Source organism: Primulina tabacum, chromosome 14 (genome assembly GCF_025594145.1).
Source record: "Primulina tabacum isolate GXHZ01 chromosome 14, ASM2559414v2, whole genome shotgun sequence".
NCBI classification, from domain to species: Eukaryota; Viridiplantae; Streptophyta; class Magnoliopsida; order Lamiales; family Gesneriaceae; genus Primulina; species Primulina tabacum.
The window spans coordinates 27,673,020-27,699,550 of record NC_134563.1 but is presented as its reverse complement, the minus strand read 5'-3'; the positions used below and the strand labels follow the sequence as shown (position 1 = coordinate 27,699,550).

The 26,531-nt window shown below is 34.8% G+C and overlaps 3 protein-coding genes across 3 annotated transcripts; all 3 read left to right on the top strand.

The window, feature by feature from the left end:
- The first annotated feature begins 1,158 nt into the window (after positions 1 to 1,158).
- LOC142525502 (flavonoid 3',5'-methyltransferase-like) lies at positions 1,159 to 2,819 on the top strand. The gene is made up of 5 exons (XM_075629817.1): positions 1,159 to 1,264; positions 1,708 to 1,790; positions 1,881 to 2,025; positions 2,124 to 2,255; positions 2,355 to 2,819. The coding sequence occupies exons 1-5, from the start codon at positions 1,214 to 1,216 to the stop codon at positions 2,643 to 2,645; spliced, it is 702 nt and encodes a 233-aa protein (XP_075485932.1). The 5' UTR covers positions 1,159 to 1,213; the 3' UTR covers positions 2,646 to 2,819.
- Positions 2,820 to 15,028: 12,209 nt separating this feature from the next.
- Positions 15,029 to 15,811, top strand: LOC142523891 (uncharacterized). The gene is made up of 3 exons (XM_075627624.1): positions 15,029 to 15,190; positions 15,364 to 15,438; positions 15,542 to 15,811. Exons 1-3 carry the CDS (start codon positions 15,029 to 15,031, stop codon positions 15,809 to 15,811), a joined length of 507 nt encoding a protein of 168 aa, XP_075483739.1.
- Positions 15,812 to 19,028: 3,217 nt separating this feature from the next.
- LOC142525501 (flavonoid 3',5'-methyltransferase-like) lies at positions 19,029 to 20,504 on the top strand. Its single transcript, XM_075629815.1, has 5 exons — positions 19,029 to 19,134; positions 19,391 to 19,473; positions 19,555 to 19,699; positions 19,769 to 19,900; positions 20,000 to 20,504. The coding sequence occupies exons 1-5, from the start codon at positions 19,084 to 19,086 to the stop codon at positions 20,288 to 20,290; spliced, it is 702 nt and encodes a 233-aa protein (XP_075485930.1). The 5' UTR covers positions 19,029 to 19,083; the 3' UTR covers positions 20,291 to 20,504.
- The last annotated feature ends 6,027 nt before the right edge of the window (positions 20,505 to 26,531 follow it).

Genomic DNA, 26,531 nt, shown 5'->3' with positions numbered 1-26,531 from the left:
TTTTTTTTTTAAATTTATGTTTTGAATTTCTAATAAATTTAATTTTTTCGGTATTCATTTAAATGGGAAAAATTAGAGAATAAGAAATTGTGAAACCAAATTAAGGCCAAAACAATTCTACATATATAAGTCCATAAATATTAATCATAAATCAGAATACGTTAAATTCTTTACGCATTGCAATCTTTTTTTATAAGTTTTCGTCAAATCACTTTTTAAAAAACTCAATGTCATCAATAATAATATTATTATTATTTTTTAAAAATACCTTCAAAAACTATATTAAATTATTAATTGTCGTATTAAATTTTAAAGTTGACCATGAGAAATTACCGAGTCAACCACATACTATTGATGTAATCCTTACTCATTATTTTGTTAATCCTTACCAAACCTCATTTAAAATAATAATATTATTCTCAAAATTTTAAATACAACCATTTTTTTAAGAAATAAAATATTAATTTACCTACACGAATCGTATTTGAAACGGCGGAATTTTAAATCTCTCTCTTTATACCGATTCCAAGAAGCATTTTCTGAAATAGCACCAATGTCCTTATATCATTATGATTATAAAAAATATAACGTATTTTATGAGACAGTCTCATACATCTTAATTTATGAAAGAGATCGAGAAAAATATAACGTATTTTATGAGACAGTCTCATACATCTTAATTTATAAAAGAGATCATCTCGATCCTTAATTGAAGTGAAATATAATATTTTTTTATATAAAAAAGTAATTTTTCATTGTCTAGGTTGTGTTAGAGATCCGTATCGCCAAATTGACCGGAGAAACTGTTTCATATTAATTTTGGCAAAAACTTGCGTGAGACGGTCTCACGGGTCGTATTTTGTGAGACGGATCTCTTATTTGGTTCATCCATGAAAACGTATTACTTTTCATGCTAAGAGTATTACTTTTTATTATGAATATCGGTAGGGTTGACATGTCTCACAGATAAAGACTCGTGAGACCATTTCACAATAGATCTACTCATTAATTTTTTTTATACCTTATGGACAAAGTAAAATAAATAATTAATTGAAAAGTTTGTTGAGTTTGTGACATTTTCAAATTGAAACTTTCAATCTTCACGCGTTGTTTCTCAGACCTTTATAAATTGGCCTGCACTTTGGCAGAGCAAAGCAATCAAATTCATCATTTGTATTCATATAATTCCCTTCTTTTCTTAATATCTTCAACAATGAAAGAAAAGTTTACGGGCACCATTCTTCAGAGTCATGCTCTTTCCAAGGTTACATTTAAATGTTCAATAATTCTACTTTATTTTAACATTACAGATTCCTCTAAATTTTCAATTTAAAAGGCTTTAAAAGAATCATTTTATTTATTATTTTTTTTTGGGCGGACATTTTTTCTATATTTACCTATTGTTATTCAACAGTTATGTTACACGTGGGCGAATGTATTTCAAATATTATGTTTCAAATACCTATCTTGCATGTTTATATACTGTTTCATGTTAAAATGATAATGTCGTTTGAAATACATTATATTTTTTTTAACAAATATGTAAATAATGTACGAATTAAAGATTTGATCTACAGTTTCATTGTTAACCATATAACTATAATGATTTATTTCTTTACACATGATCACCATGAGTAATTAATTTATTTCTTCATATTTGTGATCTTATAATATAATTGATTGTTTCTTTAAATTAATTGCATGCAGTACATTTTGGAAACAGCGTATCCCAGGGAGCATGAACAACTCAAAGAAATAAGGATGGCTACTGTCGACAAATACAACTTCATGTAAGATTTACGATATAATATTTTTCACTAAAAAACATTTCAAAAAATAAAAATAAAAACAATCTAATAATTATAATAATAACTTAACAGGAGCAAGATGAACGTGCCTGCCGACGAGGGATTGTTTCTATCGATGTTGTTGAAGGTTATGAATGCGAAGAAGACCATCGAACTCGGAGTTTTTACCGGCTACTCTCTTCTGTCGACTGCTCTAGCCCTACCCGACGACGGAAAAGTAAGTAATTTTGTCGAATAAATCGGAATCTTGTTTATATCTTATAAAGTATGAAGGGAAATTCATGAATGTATTTTTATTAAATTATTTCGTTTCAGATTGTAGCTATTGATCCAGATAGGGAAGCATTTGAGACCGGGTTACCATTTATCCACAAGGCAAACATGGCGCACAAAATCCAATTCATCCAATCCGATGCCATTATGGTTCTCAAGGAGTTTGTCGCCAATGTAATTAATTAATTTTAAACTTTTGAACCCATCAATTTAAAATATTTTTCCTTAAAATTACAATGGGTCATGCATAAATGGTGCTAAATTGATTTTCAGGGCGAAAGTGAAACATTTGATTTCGCATTTGTTGATGCTGATAAAGACAATTACATAAATTACCACGAGGAATTATTGAAATTGGTCAAAGTTGGAGGAATTATAGCTTACGACAACACTCTGTGGGGAGGAACCGTAGCAATCTCCGAGGACGATGAAATGGAGAACTATTTGAGGGTATGGAGACAAGCAGTCATAGATTTCAATGCTTTATTGGCAAAGGATTCTCGTATTGAATTAGCTCTTCTTTCCATTGGAGACGGCCTCACCCTTTGCAAGCGTCTTAAATAGACCAAATTATTCTTTTAGAACCAAAAAAAAAAAAAAGTATTACGCAATATGTTTATATCCTTTTATTTCTTTTTTTATTTTCATGTTGTATTCGCATTTCAGTTCATGTTTTTATCTTCGACTTATTTCAATTGTGATCCAATAAACGATATGAAAGTGTATTAATTATATAAATATCAATACACATATGTAAATTTTTATTTTGTTTTATATGCATTTGCTAGGTGGAAAACTCTTTAAAATCTGTTTTATGAAAGCGTCTTAAATCATTATCTGTTAGGTGGAAAACTCCTAAAATCTGATTCTCCATGATATAATATAGCATTTGATGTACCATTAATGTATCTAAGGATCCTCTTAGTTGTATTCCAATGCTTTTGTCCAGGATATTCCAATGCTTTTGTCCAGGATTCTTCATATACCGACTTATTGTTCCCACTGCTCGAGCAATGTCCGATCTTGTACAAATCATGGCGAATATCAGACTAACACTGCTGATTCATACGGTACTCGATACATCTCTGTCATCTCTGCTTCACTGCTAGGTCACATATCAGATGATAAATTGAAATTAACATGATGAGGGGTTGACATTGGCTTACTATTTTGCATATTGAAGCATTGCAAGACTTTCTTCAAATAATTGTTTTGAGAAAGCCAAATATTTCTGTTACTTTCAGTTTCGGTGAACTTGCATCCCTAGAATCTTGTTTGCTGTTTACAAGAGCCCTTCATATCAAATTTTCTAGCCACCGTGCCTTAAATTTTTGGACTGATCTTTGTTAATGGCAAACTAATATAATCATCATCATACCTCTTGAAATATGTACAAGGGTTTGTACTAAGTCTATTGTATCTAAGGTTCATGATATAGTACCCAAATCTCTTGTACCAACACCTCGGAGTTTTTTTGAGATCGTATAGTGATTTGTTCAACCCGCAAACCAAGTTCTCTTTGTCTTCTTCCGCAAAACTTTCTGGCTGGAACTTATAGATTTCTTCTTCAATATTTCCATGAAAAAATGACATTTTCACATCTAGTTGTTCTAGATGTAGGTCAAATACCACACTATGCCAACACTACTCTGAGTTTTGTAAGCCGAACCACATGAAAAAATATCTAGTTGAAGTCAATGAATTTTTTTAACTTACCCTTTTACCACCAATTTACCATGATACCGCTCCACTTGGTTATTGCCATCAAGCTTGATCTTATATACACATATGTTACCAATTGCTTTTCTCCGTTGTGGTAGTGTAACAAGATCCCAAATTTTATTTATGTCTAATGCCTCCAATTCTTCCATCATTGTTGTCATCCACATGGATATATCCGAGCTTTGAGTAGTAGCCTCATGGAAACTTTATGGCTCACCATCTTATGTAAATAGACAATATGCAATATTGCTTAAAATGACAATTTGAAATCCAACATTGTGGTCTTCTGTCTCAAGTTGACTACCTCATATTGGAAAAATCATATACTCAACATGTTCTTGTTCATCGTGCTCCAATATTGATTCACAAGAAATTTGATCTTCGTCTGTGTTATTTTCCACCTGAAATATAGTAGTTTTTGAATTCAGCGTGCATTTGTCTCCCTTTACTTTATCTTCCTTGAAGATAACATTCATGCTGATGACAAGCTTGTAGACAGTAAGATCCCACAAATGAAACCCATTTACTCTATCGTCATAACCCAAGAAGATACACTTTCTGGACTTTGAATCTAACTTCGATCTTTCTTGATCATTGTACAGAACGTGCATATGAGTTCCAAATGTATGCAAATAAGAATAATAAGCCGGCTTCCTAATCCGCATCTTGATCGGATTCTTCAGATCAATCGCCACTGAAGGAGAACGATTGATAATATAACAAGCGTTTTTGACTGCTTCGGCCCAAAATGACTTGGCTAGACCTGAAGTCCTAAACATAGCTCTACTTGTGTCCAACAAGGTTCCGTTCATCCACTCTGTCACTCCATTCTATTGAGGTGTGTAAGCCATCAGAAAATGCCTTTTGATGCCATTATGTTGAAAAAATACATAAAATTTGTCATTTGTATATTCTCTTCCATTGTGAGTCCTCAGACACTTGATTTTATTTTTAGAATCAAGTTCAACTCGAGCTTTGAAATCTTTAAAGAAAATATTGGAACATTTCATGTTTGCAATCTTACTTGATTTTCATGTTAACAAAACTTGTCATTTTGTTACTAATGATTTTACCTAAGTGTGCAGTTAGCTGAACGTAACTGAAGCTATCGAAGAATGCAAACTGTAAGTACCAACTGATTAATCAAACTGAACTAGTTCAACTGATAAATCGTAAACCAGTTCAATTGATTGTCCAACTGAAAGGTGGTTCAGCAGAAGACCTTCAGAAACCTGACCAGCTGATGAAGAGCTCAACTGATGAAGAGCCCAGCTGACTAGTTCAACTGAAAGAGTGAAATCAGTTTAATTTATTTCACCCGCCCAACTAAAGATCAGTTCAAAGAACTAGTTCAAAACATCAGTTAGAACCAATCAGTTGCAGAATTGGACAAGCTTATTCTATGGGATCCAGCTGTGCACAAAGGTACAAAAGCATATGTACTATCAATAGTACAATAATGGACGTTGCAGCAAAGCTTTAAGATGAAATGTTCCAGAATGGATGTCGGAAAAGTCGAGACACAAATTTCAAGGAATGCATTGAAGCTGCAACGATCACATGTGACGAGCCTTATGTACGGTCACATTACTGCTATAAATACAGACAAAGACCATAAAAAATACAACGAGAGGTAGTAAACAAGAGAGAAAAGAAAGGGCACGCTTATTGCATAATAGTTTACAAAGAAGCAATCAGCCCAGTCGAGGGAACACTTCGAGTTATATCATCTTAGTATAGAAGCCCATTTTCCCTCAGTATGTGAGAACACATTTCGGGTTGTGTTCAGAGATCAGTTCTCACACACACAACACCACCACTCAAATTCCGTCTTGCACAAAAACGTAAAACTTGTGTATGTAGTCTTTGACACACTGACGTTAAACAAGTGTTGGCTGGAAAGTGATGCCTTCAATTTAGACTAGGAGTTCTGTTAGTAGTGGATAAGTCCTAAGTTGGGTGGGTTTGTACAAGGTGTTGTATAAATCAAAGTCTTCTAGTGGATTCTACCCGGGGTGGTAGAAGGGGTGACGTAGGAGCAATTGAAGTCTCTGAACATCCATAAACATATCTTGTGTATTAACTGTTTAACTGTGTTTTAAACTGATTTGCTCAGTTAAGCTGATATCAGTTCAGTTAAATCCACAGCTGAACTGATAGAAGCCAGAATTGATTCCCCATATTTCAGTCGATCAGTTTACACAAGCTAAAAGTCTTTTTAAAATACTTCAATTTTTCTTAACAAAGGATTACTTCGAGTGATTTTCACTTGATTTCAAACCAAACTCGATCTAATTCATCGATGTATACATTCTTAGAACAAGAGCTATTGCAGCTCATTGAGAATATTGTGTTTGAAGCAACCTTGCAGGTACCCGAACCGGTCCATCAAAAAACATCTGATTTCTTCTTGATTGGATACACCAACATCTCCTAGAGAAATCATCAATGAACGAAACAAAATATCTCGCTTTTCCTAATGATACAATTGGTGCTTGCCAAACATCCAAATGAATTAGCTCTAATATGCTTTTTCTTTTGGGAGTGGAAGTTTCCAACTTTAATCTATGTTGTTTATTGTAGCACAATGCTCACAAAAGGGTAGATACACTTTTGTAAGCTCCGACGTCAGCTTTCGTTCTGAAAGAATTTTCAACCCTGGTTCTGATATATGCACGAACTTTCTATATCATAACACTGTTAATTCTTCCCCTAAACCAATCGACGCAACAACAAGTTCCGTCTATTTATGTGTTTCTCCCAAAAGTACATACAGATTTACAGTAGCCTTTTCCGCCTTTATAACCACAAGTGCGCTCTTCACAATTTTCATGATCCCTTTCTCGATGTGAGTTACACCCGGTATCATCCAATTGCCCCAAAGACAAAAGATCTTCGTCAGCACCTTCATATGTCATACATCCTGTATGATGCGAATGTTTCCATCAAATTTTTTTATTTTGATGGTGCCGACCCCGACGATTTCCAAAGCATGATTATTTCCCATGAATATAGATCGTACCGAGATTGGTTCATACTGATCGAACCATTCTCTCCAAGACGTCACGTGCCACGTCACTCCTGAATTCATAATTTTTCATGTGTCACAAAATTTGTGCCTAACTTCTGCAACTGTTGCTGAATAATATTTCACCACCGCATGAAATATTGACCACATTTCCTTGAGAAACATTCTCGATACTCATACAATCTTTTTTAAAGTGTCATTTATCGCCACATTTAAAGCAGTAAATATTTTTCTTCTTACTTCTTGACTTTATCTAGCTTTTATTTGGCTCTCATTGGAGTCACGATCTATAAATCTTCTTTTTATCATCAATAAAGCATATGCCTGTTTTGAAGTTACCAACATATCTTTCTTATTCTTGCGTCGGCATTCTATTGCGAGAACCGCAATTAAAACATCATCGAATTTTAAAGAACTCGTAAAGATGTTGTTTGTTAAGTTGATGATAAGATGATCATATGAATCTGATAGTCTTTGAAGTAGAAGCATCATCTAAATCTGATAGTCTTTGAAGTAGAAGCTCTGCACGTTCTGTTTTCTCTATTTTATATCCCATAGAGTTGAGTTGGCAAATAGATTATTTAGAGTATTGATATGATTAGTCATCGATGAGGATTCCACCATCCAAAGAGTATAAAGCCTTCTTTTTAGGAAATTCTTGTTGTGTAGTGACTTGACCTCGTACATTTTTTGTCAAAATATCTCAGATAACTTTTTCCGTTTTTAACTCAGATATACTTGAAAGTACTTTGTCTGCTATGAAAAAGTATAAATTGGCAATAACATCATCTTTTATCTCATTCCACTTTCCATCATCAGTCATTTTTCTCGGTCTATCTCCAATAGCCACCAAGCAATTCTTCTTTCTCAAAACATTTTGTATCTTTATTTTTCACATCATAAAATTGCTCCCGTTAAACTTTGTTATTTCGTATATGTCCGCCATTATGTCTACAAACAAAATAATCAGCCTTAATAAAAAAATTTTAAAAATTTTCTGATGTGGAAGATCTATCTATGTTGCAACCACAGAGCTTACTTAGAATTTTAAGAAATTTTAAACCAATGCTCTGATACACTTTGTTGGTCCCTGGGCGGCATCTGGAGATATAAATATGAAAATAAAGAATCAAATTGGACACCGAGATTTAAGAGTAAAATCCATAAAAGTTATTAAGGTAAAAATCACGGGCAAGATGAAAATAATTTCACTATAATATTTTTTTGTAACCACTCACAGTATTTACAAAGAGAACATACACTCTCTTAATACAAGAGAAAAAAATAACTCACAAATATTATAAAACTAAACACTCAAATAAGAATGTATTGAGTTGAGAGAAAAACTCAAGAACGCGTTTCGTTCCTTTTCTTTCAACCTCCATAAATGCTTAACGCGTTTTACCACCAAGTCCCAAAAATATTGTACGCCACCCACATTATTTTGCCGACAAATTGAACCAAAATGCCCAAGTTTGAAACCCTAAAATCTGAATTTGCATACAACTCCTCCAAATATCGAGCAAGGCCTTGAAATTGAGCTACCCAAGTCCTAAAGAACAAGAAATTGACGAGAAAGAAGGTTGGGGGTTGGACTAATGCTTGCGGACAGCAGCTAGCGCGACAAGAACGAGCTCGCTTCCTTCAGTTCTCACTGCAATCGGATGCGAGACCACCTGATATAGCTTCAAGAGCACCTTACAAAGCTCTCGTGGCACTATAAAAAAATGATTACTAATTCTTTCCTAGGTAATTAATATCGGTCTGACCGCCTCAACCCACAACCCAAATGAGCTAACCAGTTTCGACACGTTTTTAAATATGTTGCTAAAATCATAACGGAAACAGAATATACGCTAATGAAAATATGTAATTTAAAAGTTGAAAAGAAAATCCATTTCCAAATTATTATTTGTATCACAACTTATATTAAAATAGAGATTCTTATTCTTCATTTGGTAAACAAATGAGTAAAACAGAGATTCTTATTCTTCATTTTAGGTAAACAAATGATAGCCACCAACTAATCCAAAAATTTGATTCTATTAATGATTTGGTGCATTTATATTACGATTGGTCATCGACTCCCCACAAATTTAGATATAAATAAATAATTTTGAAATCATCAACAAAAATTAACATAGTTTTGACTTTTCTACTTATAATTTGACAAACAGATTAATCAACCCATCTCAGTTATCCACGGTGATTACTGACCATTCGCCAAGGTGTCAACATCCGGTCTCAAACGCTTCCCTATCTGGATCAATTGCTACTATCTGAAAATAATAATTTTAAAAATATAAATAAATGTTCGTTCATTTTCTATCAATAAAAAGGATTTTTTTCAACAAAATTACATACATTCCCATCGTCGAGGAGTGCTAGGGCATCCTTCGTCGGCAAGTGTCAACCTCATGTATCGGAAGAATTTCCAAGAAGTTCAAGTTGCAACGGATTTTCTACTAGTGGTGTAAGCAGTCATAGCCATACGAGAAAACCTTGGCTATGTTAAGTTTTGTACTTCAGATATATATCAACAAGCTTACATAGGAACATGTGATTTCGGATTTTATTCATGTACGTATTTCGGCTAATATGTTAGCTCATAAGGTTGCACATTTTGTTCCTACCTCTATTTCAATATTTTTTTGGATGAACGATGAGTTTACTTCTTGATTGGTACAGTTTAACAAATGATGCTAATCAACAATATTATAAGTTTTTCTTAAAAAGAAAATAGTTTATACATTTTTAAAGAAAATCGATCTCATTTGTAGTAATCAACATATAATTACTTAATTGTAGAATTAAATATTTGTTTTTTTACAAAACATTATAAAATATGATAATGTGTTAACTCTAATCGATTACTATTCCAGGGTTCCCAAAATTAATCTTCCAATTAATAATTATTCAACTTCATAAGTTAATTATGTATAGTGAACATGTGACCCAAATTTTGATATAAATTATGAGAACTAGTATTTTTCGTTATTAAAAAATTATAGCTGGCTGTAACATATTTTTCAAATCCATTGTTCTCGTTGACACTCCATTAAAGAACCTCAAATTTACATTAAAATACTAATGCCTCGATTTTTTTTTTTTTTTTTAAAAATTGACTAAGAATAGCCAACCCAACCCACATACAAGGTTAGATGTATTCCTTTTTTTTTCTTTAGGGAAAATACAGTTTTAGTAATGTAAATTGAGCTGTCTTCGGTTTTAGTCTTGTAACTGATCAATGTTTGATTTTCATTCACTAACTTGAATTTATTTTTATTCTGGTCTCTTTTCACATGAAACCGCTAAATATGTCGAATATTACTTATTAGAATCATACTCTCCAATATGGCTCATATAACAAGAATAAAACTATTTTATGTATATTAAAATCTATTTAAGCAAAAACGAAAGGAAATGATAAGCTTTTTTACTCATATTTTAAAATAATGTGTATCGTTTGACTTTATTTTCTCCATTTGTTTATGTTTAAATTTGTTTTAGCTATGTGCAATATGTGTTTATTCTCTTTAATGAGTTACATAGAATAACATCGACGTCAGATAGAGAATATTCGAATGAGTTAGTGGCTTTTGGCCAAAAATACTAAAACAAAAAAATCTAAGCTATTAGATTAAAAACAAACATTGACAAGTTAAAAAATAAAATCCAAGTTACATAATTAAAATTGCAATTTTCTTTTATTTTATGGTATGTCTCTTTTGGGACGGTCTAAATTTATATATGTGAGACGAGTCGATCAAATACATACCTATAGTGAAAAATAATACTTTTAGCATAAAAATAATGTTTTTTTATGGGTCGGATTGAACATGATATTCGTCTCATAAAATTAACAAATTAAATGGTTTTATATAAATTTTTGTATGTGTGTATATATATAGTCTTTACTATGACTCATTATAAACAATATTATTCACTATTTGTTTCAATAAATAGAGAGAAATTTATGTAGAGACAAGTCGTAGCTGAAACCGTGGAGTGAGAATTTCAAGTTTTTGTGTACTGATTCCCAGAAAGAATCCCTATTCGGCGGCGATGTGGTTGGTGAAAACGCACGAATGTGCCCCAACCTATTATACCAATAATTTTTAATAAATAAAAATATATCAAAAAGAGATAAAATATTCATAAAATATTATAATAAATAATTAAATGAAAAATTTGTTAGAGTTGTGACATTGAAACTTTCCATCTTCACGAGTAGTTACTTGGGCAGCATAGACCTTATATTATATATGAAAGAATTTTGTTTAACATAAAAGTAAGGACATTGTGAATCAGATATAGCTGTTGTCTCGAATGTTGAAAATATTGTGACAATATGCAGCAGAATAACACACAAATAATTAAATTAATTAAAAAAAAAAACACAAGAGATAAGTATGCACAAGTGAACACACTTGTGTGATGATTCGGGACAAAATAATCACTACAAAATAAATTGAGTTTACAAAATCATTACTATTGAAGAAACGAAAAAATTATCTTCCTTAATAAGTCGAGAAAATAATTTGCATCCTAAAATATTAATAAAAAAACCAAAACTCAGTCTTCGAGGGCATTGCTAGACTGATGGAGCAGGCGCAGCGGGCTCCCCGACCCCCGATTAAACAGTAAAAACAACTCTTAAATCAGACTAGAAAATTAGCCAAGCATGGCTCGATTTACAATCTCCATGAAAATAAATAAAGAAAAGAAAGGTACTAGAGCCATGGAGAAAATCGGAGAGAAAATCCTTAAGCCTCCTTTTTTCTTGTTCTTCACGTGAGTTGTGGTGATTGGATTGGGAGGATTGTTTATTCTTTTCTTTCTTGATTCTGCCGCTTCCCTTCTTTTTTGTGAATAGTAGTCAAAATCAAAAGGAAAAAATAGGTCTTATACGTGAGGTAGATTGTGGCAACAAAGAAAGATTGGGTCCAACAAGTAATTACCCCAATAATATAAAAATAATAACCTAATAACTAAAATTAAAAGATACTTAAAAAATATCAACCAAGATATAGAGTTTTTTGTGGGAAAAAAACGCTCTCTTATATTTATTCTCTGATATGAAAATTCCTCAATTCTCACTAGGCAGTCGAGGAGTAGTCACAAGGCGTGATCACGCCTTGTCCAAAAACCATTTCTGAATTTTCCTACTTCAAGTCTTCCACTAAGATCATATCGGCAACTTTAATTGTGATATAAAATCACATGTTTTAGCCCAAATTTATTGCAAGAGTAGAAAACTTCCTTTTACAATAAAATCACACAAAAATGTGTCAATTAAGCACGTTGGTAGTGGTAACAATGAGAGATATGACAACAAAATTACAAACTATTATGAGCCTATCAAGACATATATGAACAGTTCAAACAGCTCAACCCGAAGGAGTTCGGGGGTACCACTTACCCTTTTATGGTGGAGTGTTGGATACGGTCATTGGAGCTATATTTTCAGTATCAGGAGATGAGGGATGGCGACCGGGTCAGGTGCGCCACTTACATGCTGAGGGATGACACATCCATATGGTGGGAGGGAGCCGCTCATGGGGTGGATTTGGATACTCTCACTTGGAGTCAGTTCAAAGAGATTTTCTACAACAAATATTTCCCAGCAGATGTCAGGGGTCGTCTGACGAGAGAGTTCATGAGTCTCTGCCTGGGAGACTCGACTGTGGCGGAGTTTACTAGGAAGTTTGACAGGGGCTGTCACTTTGTGCTCCTTATTGCTAGAGATTCCGCCCAGAAGCTGAGGCACTTCGTGGATGGCCTGAGACCCACTTTGCTCAGGTATGTTATGCTGATGAGACCAGCGAGCTATGATGAGGCCACCGCTTGTTCTTTTCAGGCAGAGCAGGTCCTGAGGGACATTGATATGGAGATGCAACAGAAGAGACATGACGTCCAGTCTAGCTCACAGCCGCAAAAACAACAGTTTATATGGCTACCGATGCAGCAGAGGCAGCAGAAGCCCCATGGACAGGTTAGGAGGCCCTGGCAGCAAAGATCACCACAGGCACCAGGGGCTCCTAAGCCGAGGGACAGACAGCCATGCAAGCAGTGCAACCGGTTCCACTTCGGCAAATGTATGTGGGGACCTTCAAATGTTTCATATGCGATGAGGAGGGTCACAAGGCGACATATTGTCCTAAGAACAAGGGCCCCACTACTGGCAGGGCGTATGTGATGTATGCGGAGGAGGCTGAGGTGGAGCAGGAATCTACACTGATAACTGGTAACCTTTATGTTTAAGAATTTTAATTTACCGCCTTGATTGCATGTGTTATATGATTGTTTTGGGAATTATTTTGGGATTGAGAACCTAGGATAAATTAAGTTGCATGTTCTAAATAGTTGGACTTAAAGGATCAAATTGAATTGATTAAGGGTTTTAAGGACCATATTGCAATAACAGAAATTTTAGGGGCTGATTTCGAACTTTTCGAATTTTTGGGATCAAATTCTTAATTTTCAAGAATTGTAAGGTTCAATTGGGCTAAATTAGAAATTTTTGGGACAAGAATGCAATTTTCAAAAACTGTAGGGCCAAATTGTAAAGAATTCGAAACTTGAAGGGCCAAATTGCAATTTCTGAAATTTTTGAGGTAAAAATTCGAGATTTTTGATTTGGTATTAGAAATAAATCAGTAATGTTTCGAGGATTTTGGGATAATTTCCAGTAGAAAATTTCTTAAGTTTCAACACGATCAAATTTGATGGCATGCTTTGTTGCAAGAAGGATATATATTTCAGGTATAACAACGTACGTATTGCTAGATTCTGGAGCTACACATTTGTTTATATCCGAATCTTTTGCCAAGCGACTAGGAATCATACCAGAGGCTATGGATTTGGGATTCAGAGTTTCGATTCCGTCCGGAGATCTGATGTTTAACTCACAGATAGTGAAGAGATTGAAGTTTTGGTTAGAGAAAAATGCGGTTCAGGCAGATTTGATTGTGCTACCGTTGCCGGAGTTCAAAATTATTTTGGGTATGGACTTGCTTTCTTTGAACTGAGTAGTCATAGATTTTCGACGAAGGTCAGTATTTCTCCAACCACCCAGCGGTAAGCCGTTTATATTTGAGGCAGCCAGACATCAGCAGATGCCTCACATCATTTCTTGCATCTTAGCGAGGAAGCTCATGAAGAGAATCTACCAGATATTTTTGGCCAGTATCGTGACAGTGACCGAACAAATCAGTCAAAGGCTAGAGGAGGTCGAAGTGGTCAGAGACTTCCCTAGTATTTTCCCTGACGAAGCGACATTCCACCAAGGAGAGAGGTGAACTTTTCTATCGAGCTTATGCCAGGTACAATGCCGATTTATAAGGCACCCTATCGTCTAGAAACTGCAAAGATGAAGAAACTGAAGGATCAGATACACGACTTTCTAGATAACGGTTTCATTCACCCTAGCCTTTCTCCATGGGGCGCACTGGTACTGTTTGTTAAGAATAAAAATGGCAGCATGCGGCTCTGCATTTATTACAAAGAACTGAACAGGATCACGGTCAAGAACATGTATCCACTGCCCAGGATCGAGGATCTATTTGATCAGCTTTAGGGAGCAGCAGTATTTTCGAAGATAGATCTCCGATCAGGATACCACCAGCTGAATGTGAGAGAGTCTGACGTGCATAAGATGACATTCAGGACGCGTTATGGGCACAATGAGATTATGGTGATGCCTTTCGGATTGACGAATGCGCCAGCGATCTTCATGGATCTCATGAATTGCGTGTTTCAGCCATACTTGGATCAGTTCGTCATAATTTTCATAGACGACATTCTGATTTACTCGAGGAGCAGAGAGGAGCACAATCAGCATCTGAGAACCCGTACTGCAGACTTTACAGGACAGACGATTGTATGCCAAGTACAATAAGTTCGAGTTCTGGCTAGACAGAGTGGCATTCTTGGGCCACATTGTATCCTGAGATGGAGTGGAAGTCTATCCCAGCAAGGTTGAGGCAGTCTGAGATTGGCCAGTGCCTAAGATTGTGACAGAGATCTGCAGTTTCTTGGGTCTAGCTGGGTATTACCGAGAGTTCATTCAGGTATTCTCTTCTATTGTGGTGCCTATGACCGCCCTGATGAAGAATAAAAAATTCATCTGGAGATCAGAGTGGCAGGAGAGTTTTGATATGCTGAAGCAGGCGTTGACTACAACACCAGTCTAGCTATGCCATCAGGGAAAGGAGAGTTCGTGGTTTATACAGATTCTTTGAAACTCAGTTTGGGCATGGTTTTGATGCAGCATGATAGAGTTATAGCTTACGTGTCTAGACAGTTAAAGATCCATGAGAAGAATTATCCGACTCATGACCTCGAGCTAGCTGCAGTGGTATTTGTCCTGAAGATATGGAGGAATTATCTGTATGGGGAAAAGTGTAGGATTTTTACTGATCATAAGAGCCTGAAGTACTTCTTCACACAGAAAGAGCTGAACATGAGACAACATAGGTGGCTAGAGCTAGTAAAGGATTATGACTGCGACATTAGCTACCATCTGGGAAGGCTAATGTAGTTGCAGATACCCTGAGCAGGAAGAATGCGGTGATCACTCAGTTGTCAGTACAAAGACTGTTGCAGGTAGAGATTCAACATTTTGAGCTTACATTTTATGCCAGAGGAGGTGCCCCTAGACTTTCTACCCTGACAGTATGGTCAACACTGAGGGACTGTATCTGAGCAGTTACAGTTGTGGAGACAGAGAGATGAGGATAAGGGTCGGAGGTTGTATACAGTTGTGGACGAAATAGTCAGATATCGTGACCGACTGTGGGTTCCTAGCAGTGATTCCCTGAGAGCAGATATCTTGAGTGATGCCCAAAACAACCCGTACTACATCCATTCAGGGAGTATGAAGATGTATAAGGATCTTCAGTCTCTTTATTGGTGGCCGGACATGAATGCGGGATATTCTGCGTTTCTTCTCCAAGTGTTTGACATGTCAGCAGGTTAAAGCCAAGAATAAGAGACCTGCAGAGAAGCTGAGACCACTCCCTATTTCCGAGTGAAAATGGGAGAACATTACCATGGACTTTGTGACGGGACTACCGAGGACTACTGGAGGAGATAATGCCATTTGGGTGATAGTTGATTGGCTCACCAAGTTAGCATACTTTATACCGATCAGGAAGACTTTCATCAAGACTCAGTACGCAGAGCTGTATATCAAAGAGATAGTCAGACTACACGAGATTCCAGTGTCCATCGTGTCAGACAGGGATCCGAGGTTCACATCTGCATTCTGGAAGAGTCTGCATCAGGTATTATGTACTAAGATGCCATTCAGTACTGTCTTCTATCCTCAGACCGACGGACAGTCAGAGAGAGTGATTCAGATCTTGGAAGACCTACTCAGATCTTGAATGAATCGACTTCCAGGGCAGATGGGAGCCAAAGTTACCTCTTGTGAAGTTCACGTACAACAACAGATATCAGGAATCCATTGGTATGGCTCCATATGAGGCATTGTACGTGAGGAAGTGTAGGTCACCAGCGTATCAGGATGAGGTAGGAGAGAGAGCATAGTTGGGACCAGATATATTCAGTCAGATTGTAGAGTTAGCGGTTTAGATTTGGGACATGATGAATACTGCACAGAGCCGACAAAAGAATTACGCAGACTAGATGCGCAGAGATCTTGAATTCGCAGTAGGGGATTGTTGAAACTCACATTTTTTCTTGGATTTGATGTAAGGGACTGCCACGGCTGCATGTTTAAAGGCTGTATAGGTTGGAAGTCATGGTTTCAAGGGGCTGGAGTCGGGTCGTGGTTGGTTTGGATGGGGGCCGTGTGGTTTTGGTTGAGATGGCTAGGGTTTCCTTGGCAAGCCGAGCCTTGTGCAAGCTTTGTGTTGCTGGCACGGTTGGGGTAGTCAAGTGGGGGTCCTAAGTGGTCGGTCTTAGTCCTAAGGTGTCGGGTTTGAGGGCTGGACACGTTGGATTTTAGGCTAGGATCGATAAAACGCGGGTTGGTGCAACTAGGGTTAAGACTTGTGCGTGCTAAAAATTTCCAGCAAACTTTAAGGCATGGTTCGTAGGTCCTAATGGGTCTAGAACAAGTGGTTTAGGGTCTGGTTGGGTAAGTTCAAGTCATGCTTTAAGTGGAGAAAAGTTTGGTTAAGTTTCGAGTTGATTCAAGTTAAAATCGGGACCCGGGTCGAAGTTTTATAACGAACGTGTGTAAGTTACGGAACGAGCTCGAGGATACCTCTAGGAAATGTTTATAAATATTTTTTGATGTTTTTAAGTTGTTCGGTTGGCTTCGGATCGAAATTTTGAGGTCCAGGGGTAAAATGGTAAATTAGGGTTTCCAAGGGCAAAATGATCTGTTTTAAGGAGTTCGGTTGTCTTCGGGTCGAAATTTTGAGGTCCAGGGGTAAAATGGTCAATTAAGGTTTCCAGGGGCAAAATGATTATTTTGCCCCTGTGCTGAGTTAGCAGTCCTGCAGCGCCCTAAACATGATTTAACATGTTTTAAATGTTTACGTTATCATGTATATGATTTTTTATGTAATTATGAAAAATACGTTGTATGCTTGATTTTAAGGAAAATTACATATATGCATGATTTTGATAAGTGATGAATATGATCATGACATGTTTTGAAGGATGAGAGTTGGTTGTGACTAATACGAATATGTATACGATAATATATAAGGCCAAGGCTCAGTGGATGGGTAGTGTTGTCCCTGATATCCCCGTCGTCGGGTATCACGGTTATACGTAGATGGATCTATCGTATAGAGCTGATACGATAGAGCTGATACGAAAGTTACAACTAATAAACTGAATTCAATTAAAAAAAATTAACATGCATATGATGATGTGTCGAGACATGTTTTTGACACGTTTATGTTTAGGTTATGTTTATGTTGATGCTTTTAAGATCATGAAGTTTATTTTAGGTACAATACTTTTCATTGTTGCATGTTATGTATATGTACTCGTTATAATATTTATGGTGTGTTGAGTCTTTAGATCACCAGATGTGAATGATGCAGGTGAGCATATCGATGAGGAGACTGGAGGCGCCGAATACTGAGTAGGCGGGGCTGGATGTGCGCACACTAACCCGATGACCTTATTTTTCCGCACATCATGTTTATGAGTTAGGAGAGATTATGAATATTTTCATAATCTGTCTTTTTATGTTGATAGATTCGTCGGGATTTTCGTTATATTTTTAACTGCAGTATTATTACCAGTATTGGATTCCTCTTATTTTAAAAGGTGTGTTTTACAGCAGTCATTGCATGCATGTTTAAAATAGTTATTTCGAGATTTAGCTTTTTTAAAAAAAATTAGTAGACGTTTCAATCGTGCTGATAACGTGTTAAAAGTAAAAAACTCAAATTCACAAAATATATTAAACTACACACTTTATAAAATTTTCTCTATTCAATTGTCTTTTTCTTCACAAATTGAGAGACCTATTTATGAAATTTCTTTGGAAATAATATCAAAATAAATAAACCATTACATACATCATCATCACACACTAATTTTCAATATTTAAAACTCTTATTTTCAACATTCAATAATTCAACTCTTATTTTCAACACGTTTTAAATTTTATGCGGTATTTTTTTAATAAATTTAATCCATAACGCATTGAAATCTATTGTACTCATGGAACTTTTATTAACTATAGAAAAACTAAAATCATCAATAATATTTAAAAAAATTACCTTCAAAATACATGGGAAGATATTTTTTTTAGTTTTTTATATATTAATTTTAAAGAATTTTGGATTAATTTGATATTCATTCTAATGTATGAATTTAAAAACTTAAAAGATTACAGAATTTAAAATTTTTGCTACTAGGTTAGATGTATATATGTGTGAATATATAATTAAATTTTTTTTAAAAAAATATATATATATTATCCAGAACAGTCGTATTTAAATCCGCGGTTGTAAGAATTCCACTCCTAACCAGACCATTTCCTAGAATCAACCATTTCGGCGGTGTTGGTGGTGAAAAAGCACCCAAGCCATGGGTACCAATATAATATTTATAAAATAAATGAAAAAAATTCATCGAAAAAATAATTGAATACATGAAAAGTTGGTGAGTCGTGGACATTTTCCCATTGAAACTTTCAAACTTGGCAACATAAAGCTTATAAATAGGGCCACACTTTTGGCAAACTAAGCACAAACAAATTCCTTTGTTATCCATACAAATTAGAATCTCTCCTTAATTTTCTTCAAATCTTGGAAGATGAAAGACAAGTTTACGGGCACCATTCTGCAGAGCCATGCTCTTTCCAAGGTTCAATTTCAATATCAACTAATTCTTGTAATGTATTTGAAATTTAATTAGTAATTTTCTAATTAAAAACTTCTATTATGTCATTAAGAAATAGTTACTTTACTTCCATTTTTCCCTACATATAACTAGAGAGTATTTTCTATATGACTCCACTCTCTATTACTTCACACATCACACAAAGTAATGAGTTTATTTTCTTCGTAACTCGGCCTATTTTTTGTTATAATAATTAATCGATTGTTGAAATTCCATGCAGTACATTTTGGACACGGCGTATCCGAGGGAGCATGAACTCCTCAGAGAAATAAGGATGGCTACTGTCGAAAAATATAATTTCATGTAAGTTTTTATTTTTCCCGATTAAATGTTTTCGGAAAAATTTCTCGTAATTATTCACAGATTATATGGGAAACTTATCAGGAGCATGATGAACGTACCTGCCGACGAGGGATTGTTTCTATCCATGTTGTTGAAGGTTATGAATGCGAAGAAGACCATCGAACTCGGAGTTTTTACCGGCTACTCGCTTCTATCAACCGCCCTAGCACTTCCCGACGATGGAAAGGTACGTAATTTTGTTGAATAATTCGTTGTTTTTTGTATTGATTGATAGAAAATGAACCGTGCTTTTCAGATAGTAGCAATTGATCCAGATAGGGAAGCATTTGAGACCGGGTTGCCATTCATTCAAAAGGCAAACGTGGCGCACAAAATCCAATTCATTCAGTCGGATGCCATTATGGTTCTCAAGGAATTTGTTGCCAATGTAAGTAGTTAATTTTATGCTTTTAAACCCATCAATTTAAAATATTTTTCCTTAAAATTACAATGGGTCATGCATAAATGGTGCTAAATTGATTTTCAGGGCGAAAGTGAAACATTTGATTTCGCATTTGTTGATGCTGATAAAGACAATTACATAAATTACCACGAGGAATTATTGAAATTGGTCAAAGTTGGAGGAATTATAGCTTACGACAACACCTTGTGGGGAGGAACCGTAGCAATCTCCGAGGAAGATGAAATGGAGAATTACTTGAGAGTATGGAGACAAGCGGTCGTCGACTTCAATGATTTCTTGGCAAAGGATTCTCGTATTGAGTTGGCTCTCCTTTCCATTGGAGATGGGCTCACCCTTTGCAAACGACTCAAATAGAGCAAAAATAATTTTAAAAATCTTAATTTCTTTTTATAAATGATTATTATTATTTATGTATTACGTAATATGTTTACATCCTTGTTATTCTGTGCATTTCTTATGTTGTATTTTCCAATTTGTGATATTTCTTGAACTTATTACAATTGTATAATTCAATAAATCATAAATTTTATTAATAATTCAATACACATACATGTAATTTTATTTTTCATTTTTAAATGTATATTTTTTTTCTTTAATTGGGCATGTGAGTTTTAATTTATGTGTCGATTTAACTTTTTTTGGTAACATTTCTTGCATGGTTAATTAGCTTCTGTCTGATTTTTTTTAGAAAAAATCAGAATAATAGAAGGAAATGATGCTGTGAAGTTGGCCGAGGGGACAATTAAAGTTATTTTTTTCCTAATGTTGAGTAGAATATTAATAATTGACAAATAAAATAATTTATTAACAAAAATTCATTATAGTTTAATAATTATTTAATCAAAACTTATTACATATAAATATGTTGATATGTAAATAAATATTATTAATTAATTAATTATGATAAAAAGTTTATGAGTCGATCAACTCGCAAATTCTCGAAAAAATTGTAACATTTCAAACCAACACCATTTACCCCGAGGTGGATCGAGATTAATTCGAGACACGATGAAGCGATTCTAAATATGAACAAGCTAATTGGTATTTTGCACCTTCTGCGTTCCAATTTTCTATGGAGTTGGTAGGCAAAAATAAAAATTTGGTTCGTTTCCTGAACTTTTTGAACGAAAAATTAAATTAATTAATCATAGGAATATTGAATTTGCAGTTATTACATGTAAAAATTAAAATAAAAATAAAATTAACTAATGAATTAGTACATTTAAATTAAAAAAATAGTTATTGTCGGATCAATTTTATTTATATGAGCTTATAAATATATGAATTAGCTCAAAATAAAGTTATCAATTATTGTTTCGGGTTATTGGGATTTAATGTATCTAATAGGTTGTGTGTCTTTAATGTTTAGAGACATAAGTGTAATTTCTGTTTTTATTAAGTAGACATTATCTATATATAGGTCATGATCCTCAGATCGTGAGGCATCACGTTCCCTATTCTTTCCTCCATTAATAAAATATTGCCTGAATTGATAGTTTCAGAATGTCGAAATACCTCGGTTCATCATAACACAATATTTAAATCTACTACAAATTGGTTGAGAATTGGGAAAATCTATCAACATAAGAATGGTAGATCTCGTAAAAATACATACCATGAAAAAATCACGATTGTGCATGATTGACGGATGGCTGGCCATGTGTCGGAACACTAGGCACATGAGGTGCACGCTGTTAAGATTGAGTTAAAGGTTGGAGGGGGAGTAGATAAACTCTTTAAAAAAATTTTGAGCTTTAAATTGTTATTAAAAGTTTTTAAGATGTTAAGAATTATTCTTGAACAACTAGCTTTACTGAATCACTTTAAAATAGAGTAAGTGCAGAAAAGATCCGCTTCGATTAGAGATAAACAAACAGTTGGCAATCTAACGAGAAAAGTTCGGAAAGATTGAATGTGGAGAGTTGTAAAATGTGTAAGTAAATTAAACAAGGTTTTTATGGATATAAAGAGATTAAACTCCTATGTTATCCCTTCTTTCATTTAATAAAATTTTTACTAAAAGATTTTGACTTTACAAGATCTTGTAACAGCCCGCTTCAATTATGACATATCATATTGCCTAAAATGAAATTCTCAGTGATCACTTTACAAGTCCTGGATGTTAAGAACACTTAGTTCATCAGACAGCACGAAAAGTAACAATAATCCAACGGTCAGCTTTGCAACGACTTGACTTGGTTGAGGTAGCACTGGTTGATCCTTGAATATCTGAATTAATGTGGTTATCACATCTGAATTAATATGTTAATCGGGTGCTTTAGTGGAGCAGACCAAAATGTAAATTGTTAAGTGTGCTCAAACGATATGAAAATAAAACGAATGTAGAATTTTTTAATTCAGCTGCTTGAAGACTTGATTGTTCATAGTTTTTACGTTGTTCTTCACTTTGAATTTTCTGTATATTAATAGTTGAAAAACTCCAACAGTCTGATTTTCTTTTAAACGATCATCTGTACTGCTTCGAGAGAATATGGTAAAGTCATTTTCGATTGCCATATGTATAATTGAATGCACTTTAATGTTCTTCTTGCTTTTGCGACTTTAAGTTCGTGCTATTTGAAAAGATGACAGACCGTAGATCAAATAGTTAACTTTCTGTAACTTTGGGGGTTGGTAATATACTGTATGATCTTTTTATTTGTGGCATTCATATGAACGACTTGACTTGCAATATCCTCCTTGAAATACTCAAAATTGTTCATTTGTAATACGGTTGGAATAATACGGCTCAAATCATTGCACTACGTTGCATTTTTGGACATGTCAGTTTTTTTAGATGATCTCTTGTAGATGAAATTCAATAAATACATCGGTTTGACTTCTTGACATAACATATTGAACTCATAAATGGCTTGAAATGCCTGTATTTATCCAGCGGTATGAAAAACCTATTTTGCATAAAATAAAACTATTGGATCTTGAAACATATCGATGTTATTTATTTTGTCAATCACCAAAACATAAGGGTCATAGAAATATTCTAATAATTTTCTCCTTTTTGGTGATGACAAAACAAAGTTGCAAAACAATATGACTAGTTTCAAAACAATATGATAACTGAGATTTAAGGAAAAACTTTTTGTATTTTATTGAGATAATGAAATGACAACTACAGGTGCATCAAAAATTTAAAAGTCTATTACACCTACAAAGTCAAAACAAAATCAACTTCTAATGTTTTAACTGTCACAGCCACCACCCCTTCTTCTCCTATCTTTTTTAGATCGTCTTTTGTCTTCTTCAAATTTAACCATGTCAGCACGTCTTTTATGCTCTTTTTGCATTTTGTAATCCACTACTTCCCTCTGTTTGACATCACCATGTTGCATAAGATCACAAATTTCTTGCAACTGACCACCAATAGTATTTGGAGATGATCGAACCGGGCTTCCATGTGTTGTTGGGATCGAGTTATTTGACTTGATAGAGTATTAACCGAAATTTCAGTCTCACAGTTGGTTGTGACTAGATCAGTGGTGAGAAGCATGAAGTTATTGTTCATATAACCAAGATCACGTAGAACATCTCTCCAAAAATTGTCAAAGGAAACAATATGAGCAAACTACTTGATCTCGACATTCTTAACGGTTGTGGAGATAATCTTGATTTTCATGTGAACTGGATCGAGTAGAACCTTGGACAAATTATCATTGAATTAAGAAAATAAATTTAAATTTCTATCATATGGATAATATTCTTCAAGAATAAGAGAGCCTGATTGGAGCTGTAGGCAATGGATAAGAGGAATAGAAGAGCTTTCTTCATGCGGATCAACAGTTGAAACAACAACTGAAATTTTTGGATCTTCGAGTCGTTGTTCATCCACCACCATCTGTTTTTGTGCCTGTTATGCATTGTAGAAAACCTTCACTGAGCCGATAAACTTCTCAGAAGAAAGAGTAGGATCTGCTTGAATTTTTGCATCGGTTGAGGAAGTTGAAATTGAATAAATGGTAGCTTCTGCTTTGCTATGAACTCCTTCCATCCTAATGGTTTGGTCTTGAATCATGGGGGAGGAGGGATCCATCTTGGATTGGTCAAATTCAAATTGTGACAATGATCTCACAACTTCATCGACGTATATTAGAAGAACCTATGAGAGATCTGGTTGAATTTGGATTTCGGGAGGAGAAGATTGAGAGGCATCTATAGCATATTATGCCTGATGTTCTAAGTCGGCGGCAACAATATGTTCTTCTATTATAATTTCTTCTTCAACTAAGCCTTCACCTTGATTTTCTTTGTCTTTCATTTCAACATCAGCATGAGCAACAGATCCTTCGATTGTAACTTCTTCAGCAGCTGGTTTCTTACCAGTATGTCCTTCTCAGAGTTCAAAAACTGCAGAAATTCCTTTTTCCTCTTCAGCTTCCGGCACAAAAATTTCCTTCCCTTTTCCTTGGGATCGATCACAGGTAGCCTAGAAATAGTATAAAAGGTGTCACGCTCAGCAATTGTGACAACCTTTAATAGAGAAGAACGAGAACTACTAGGATTAGGGAAATCGACAAAGGAGTGTTGATATGATTAATCCATTTTATTCTCTTGATTCCTAAGCCTCTCCGTCCGTTTTTTTTTTTGTCAGAGAAAACAAGATTAAGAGGAACCTTCTCTCGATCATCTTCAGAAACTGAAGAAAGAATCGATTTTCGTTTTATTTCCTTAGTTGGTGTCTTGGTCGTTTTGGAAAATTTCTACTTCTTCTCTTCGTCACCTATATCAATCTTGACTGCCAACAGCTCATCCCTGTTAGCATATTATATACTCGGTAGGACTCTATAGAATTCAAGTTCAACAACTTCACCTTCTGACGTTTCACCAATTTTATCTTTAATTGTTCCAATAGACAGCAGATAGTGACAGCGAATCCCAATTATGGCCCTTCCTTCTTCACGTAGATGTGAAAGTCTTGAAAATGATTTCAGATTGGTTGGCAACCAAATTGGAAGCTATGGTTGTCATGAAAATAAATTTCTCCATTGTAACCTTATCAAAAGCTTCTGCTTTGGCCAACAACGGCTTGGCCACAATATCTTCCAGAAGCTTATATTCCACCTTCAGATCTTTCTTTTGGCTGGTGGGAGCCAGTGAGTGGAGAGTTGGGTAGTGAGAATCCCCCTCCAATGAGTAGAGTTACCTTCTGGAATAGTTGAGAAGGATGTAATGACGACTTTTGGGCGATCAAACATTTCCACGGAAAACTTCTGAGTAATACAGAGTAAAGATCCATGAACTGAGCAGATGATGGATCCATGTTCCATCATGGCTGTAGAGAAAAGTTCATTCAGACTATTTTTGTCAAATCAAACATTTCCTTGAACAATTTCATGGTAATACAGAGTGAAGATCCTTGAACTGAGCGTATGCTGGATCCATGTTCCATCATGGTTGTAGAGGAAATTTCATTCAGCATTGTCTCTTAGTATCGTTCACAGCATCCCAGGAACTTCCTGAGGCCTAAAGCCTCGAGCATCTTGAATTCATGGCCAGTACATAAACAAAGTTTACTGCCAGAGTGTTTTGTGAGAAGTTTGCCATTTGATAGATTGAAGGAGAACAACTTGAAATTTTTCTGCAGGAGCCACTAGAAAACAGGAAACGAGAATTCAAGAATATCAGGAGTTTGATTATGCAAGTCATCGGAAAGAGATAATAATGGTAAACTTGAAATTGTTGGGTGCAATAATTATCCCTTCTTGGTAGAGCGATCAAATCGTTGTGCTTGAGCTGCTGTGTGGTTTAAAAGATTTGAGTTGCACCATTACCACTAGCTATAGCTTTTGGTAAAGCGGTAAGCACTCGGTCCTCTAATTGGTATCAGAGCCAAGGTCATGGGTTCGATTCCCATTGATTGCAAGGAGTGAAATTATTGGGAGGAAAATTGTCCCTGCTTGGTAGAGCGATCGAATCATGGTGCTTAAGCTGCTGTGCAGTTTAAAAGATTTGAGTTGTGCCATTATCACTAGCTATAGCTTTTGGTAAAGCGGTAAGCACTCGGTCCTACATACATACATACATACATACATACATACATATATATATATATACATACATACATACATACATATATATATATATATATATATATATATATATATTAATGTGATAGAAAATTAATCCATGTGTCTGAATGTCATAAGAGGATTTAAATATTTTGAAAAGTCAAAAACTAATTTTTAGATAGTTAATACATCCGATTAAATATAAATCATTGTAAAAATTGGATAGTAACTGTCATACAATTAAATGCGCAGTATAAGATAATTCAAAAATTGATCTTTTTAAAATCTAAAAATCAGACCACTAAAAAATTTGATTGATATATAGCGGGAGGAAATGGTCAGAACATATAATAATATTAAATTTCCACAAATTTCAGTCGGACCGATTGGAGTTGTGTATTTTTAATACATTTTTATATAAGTTCGAACTTTTGTTCTCCCTAAATTCATGTATTAATTTAAATCAACTAAGCCAGAATATTATGAATTTAAGAAAACTTAGAAGTCTGGTAACGACTTAGTAAAGATGTCAGTGTATTGATTGTCTGTTGAGATGTACTCTAGTAATATGT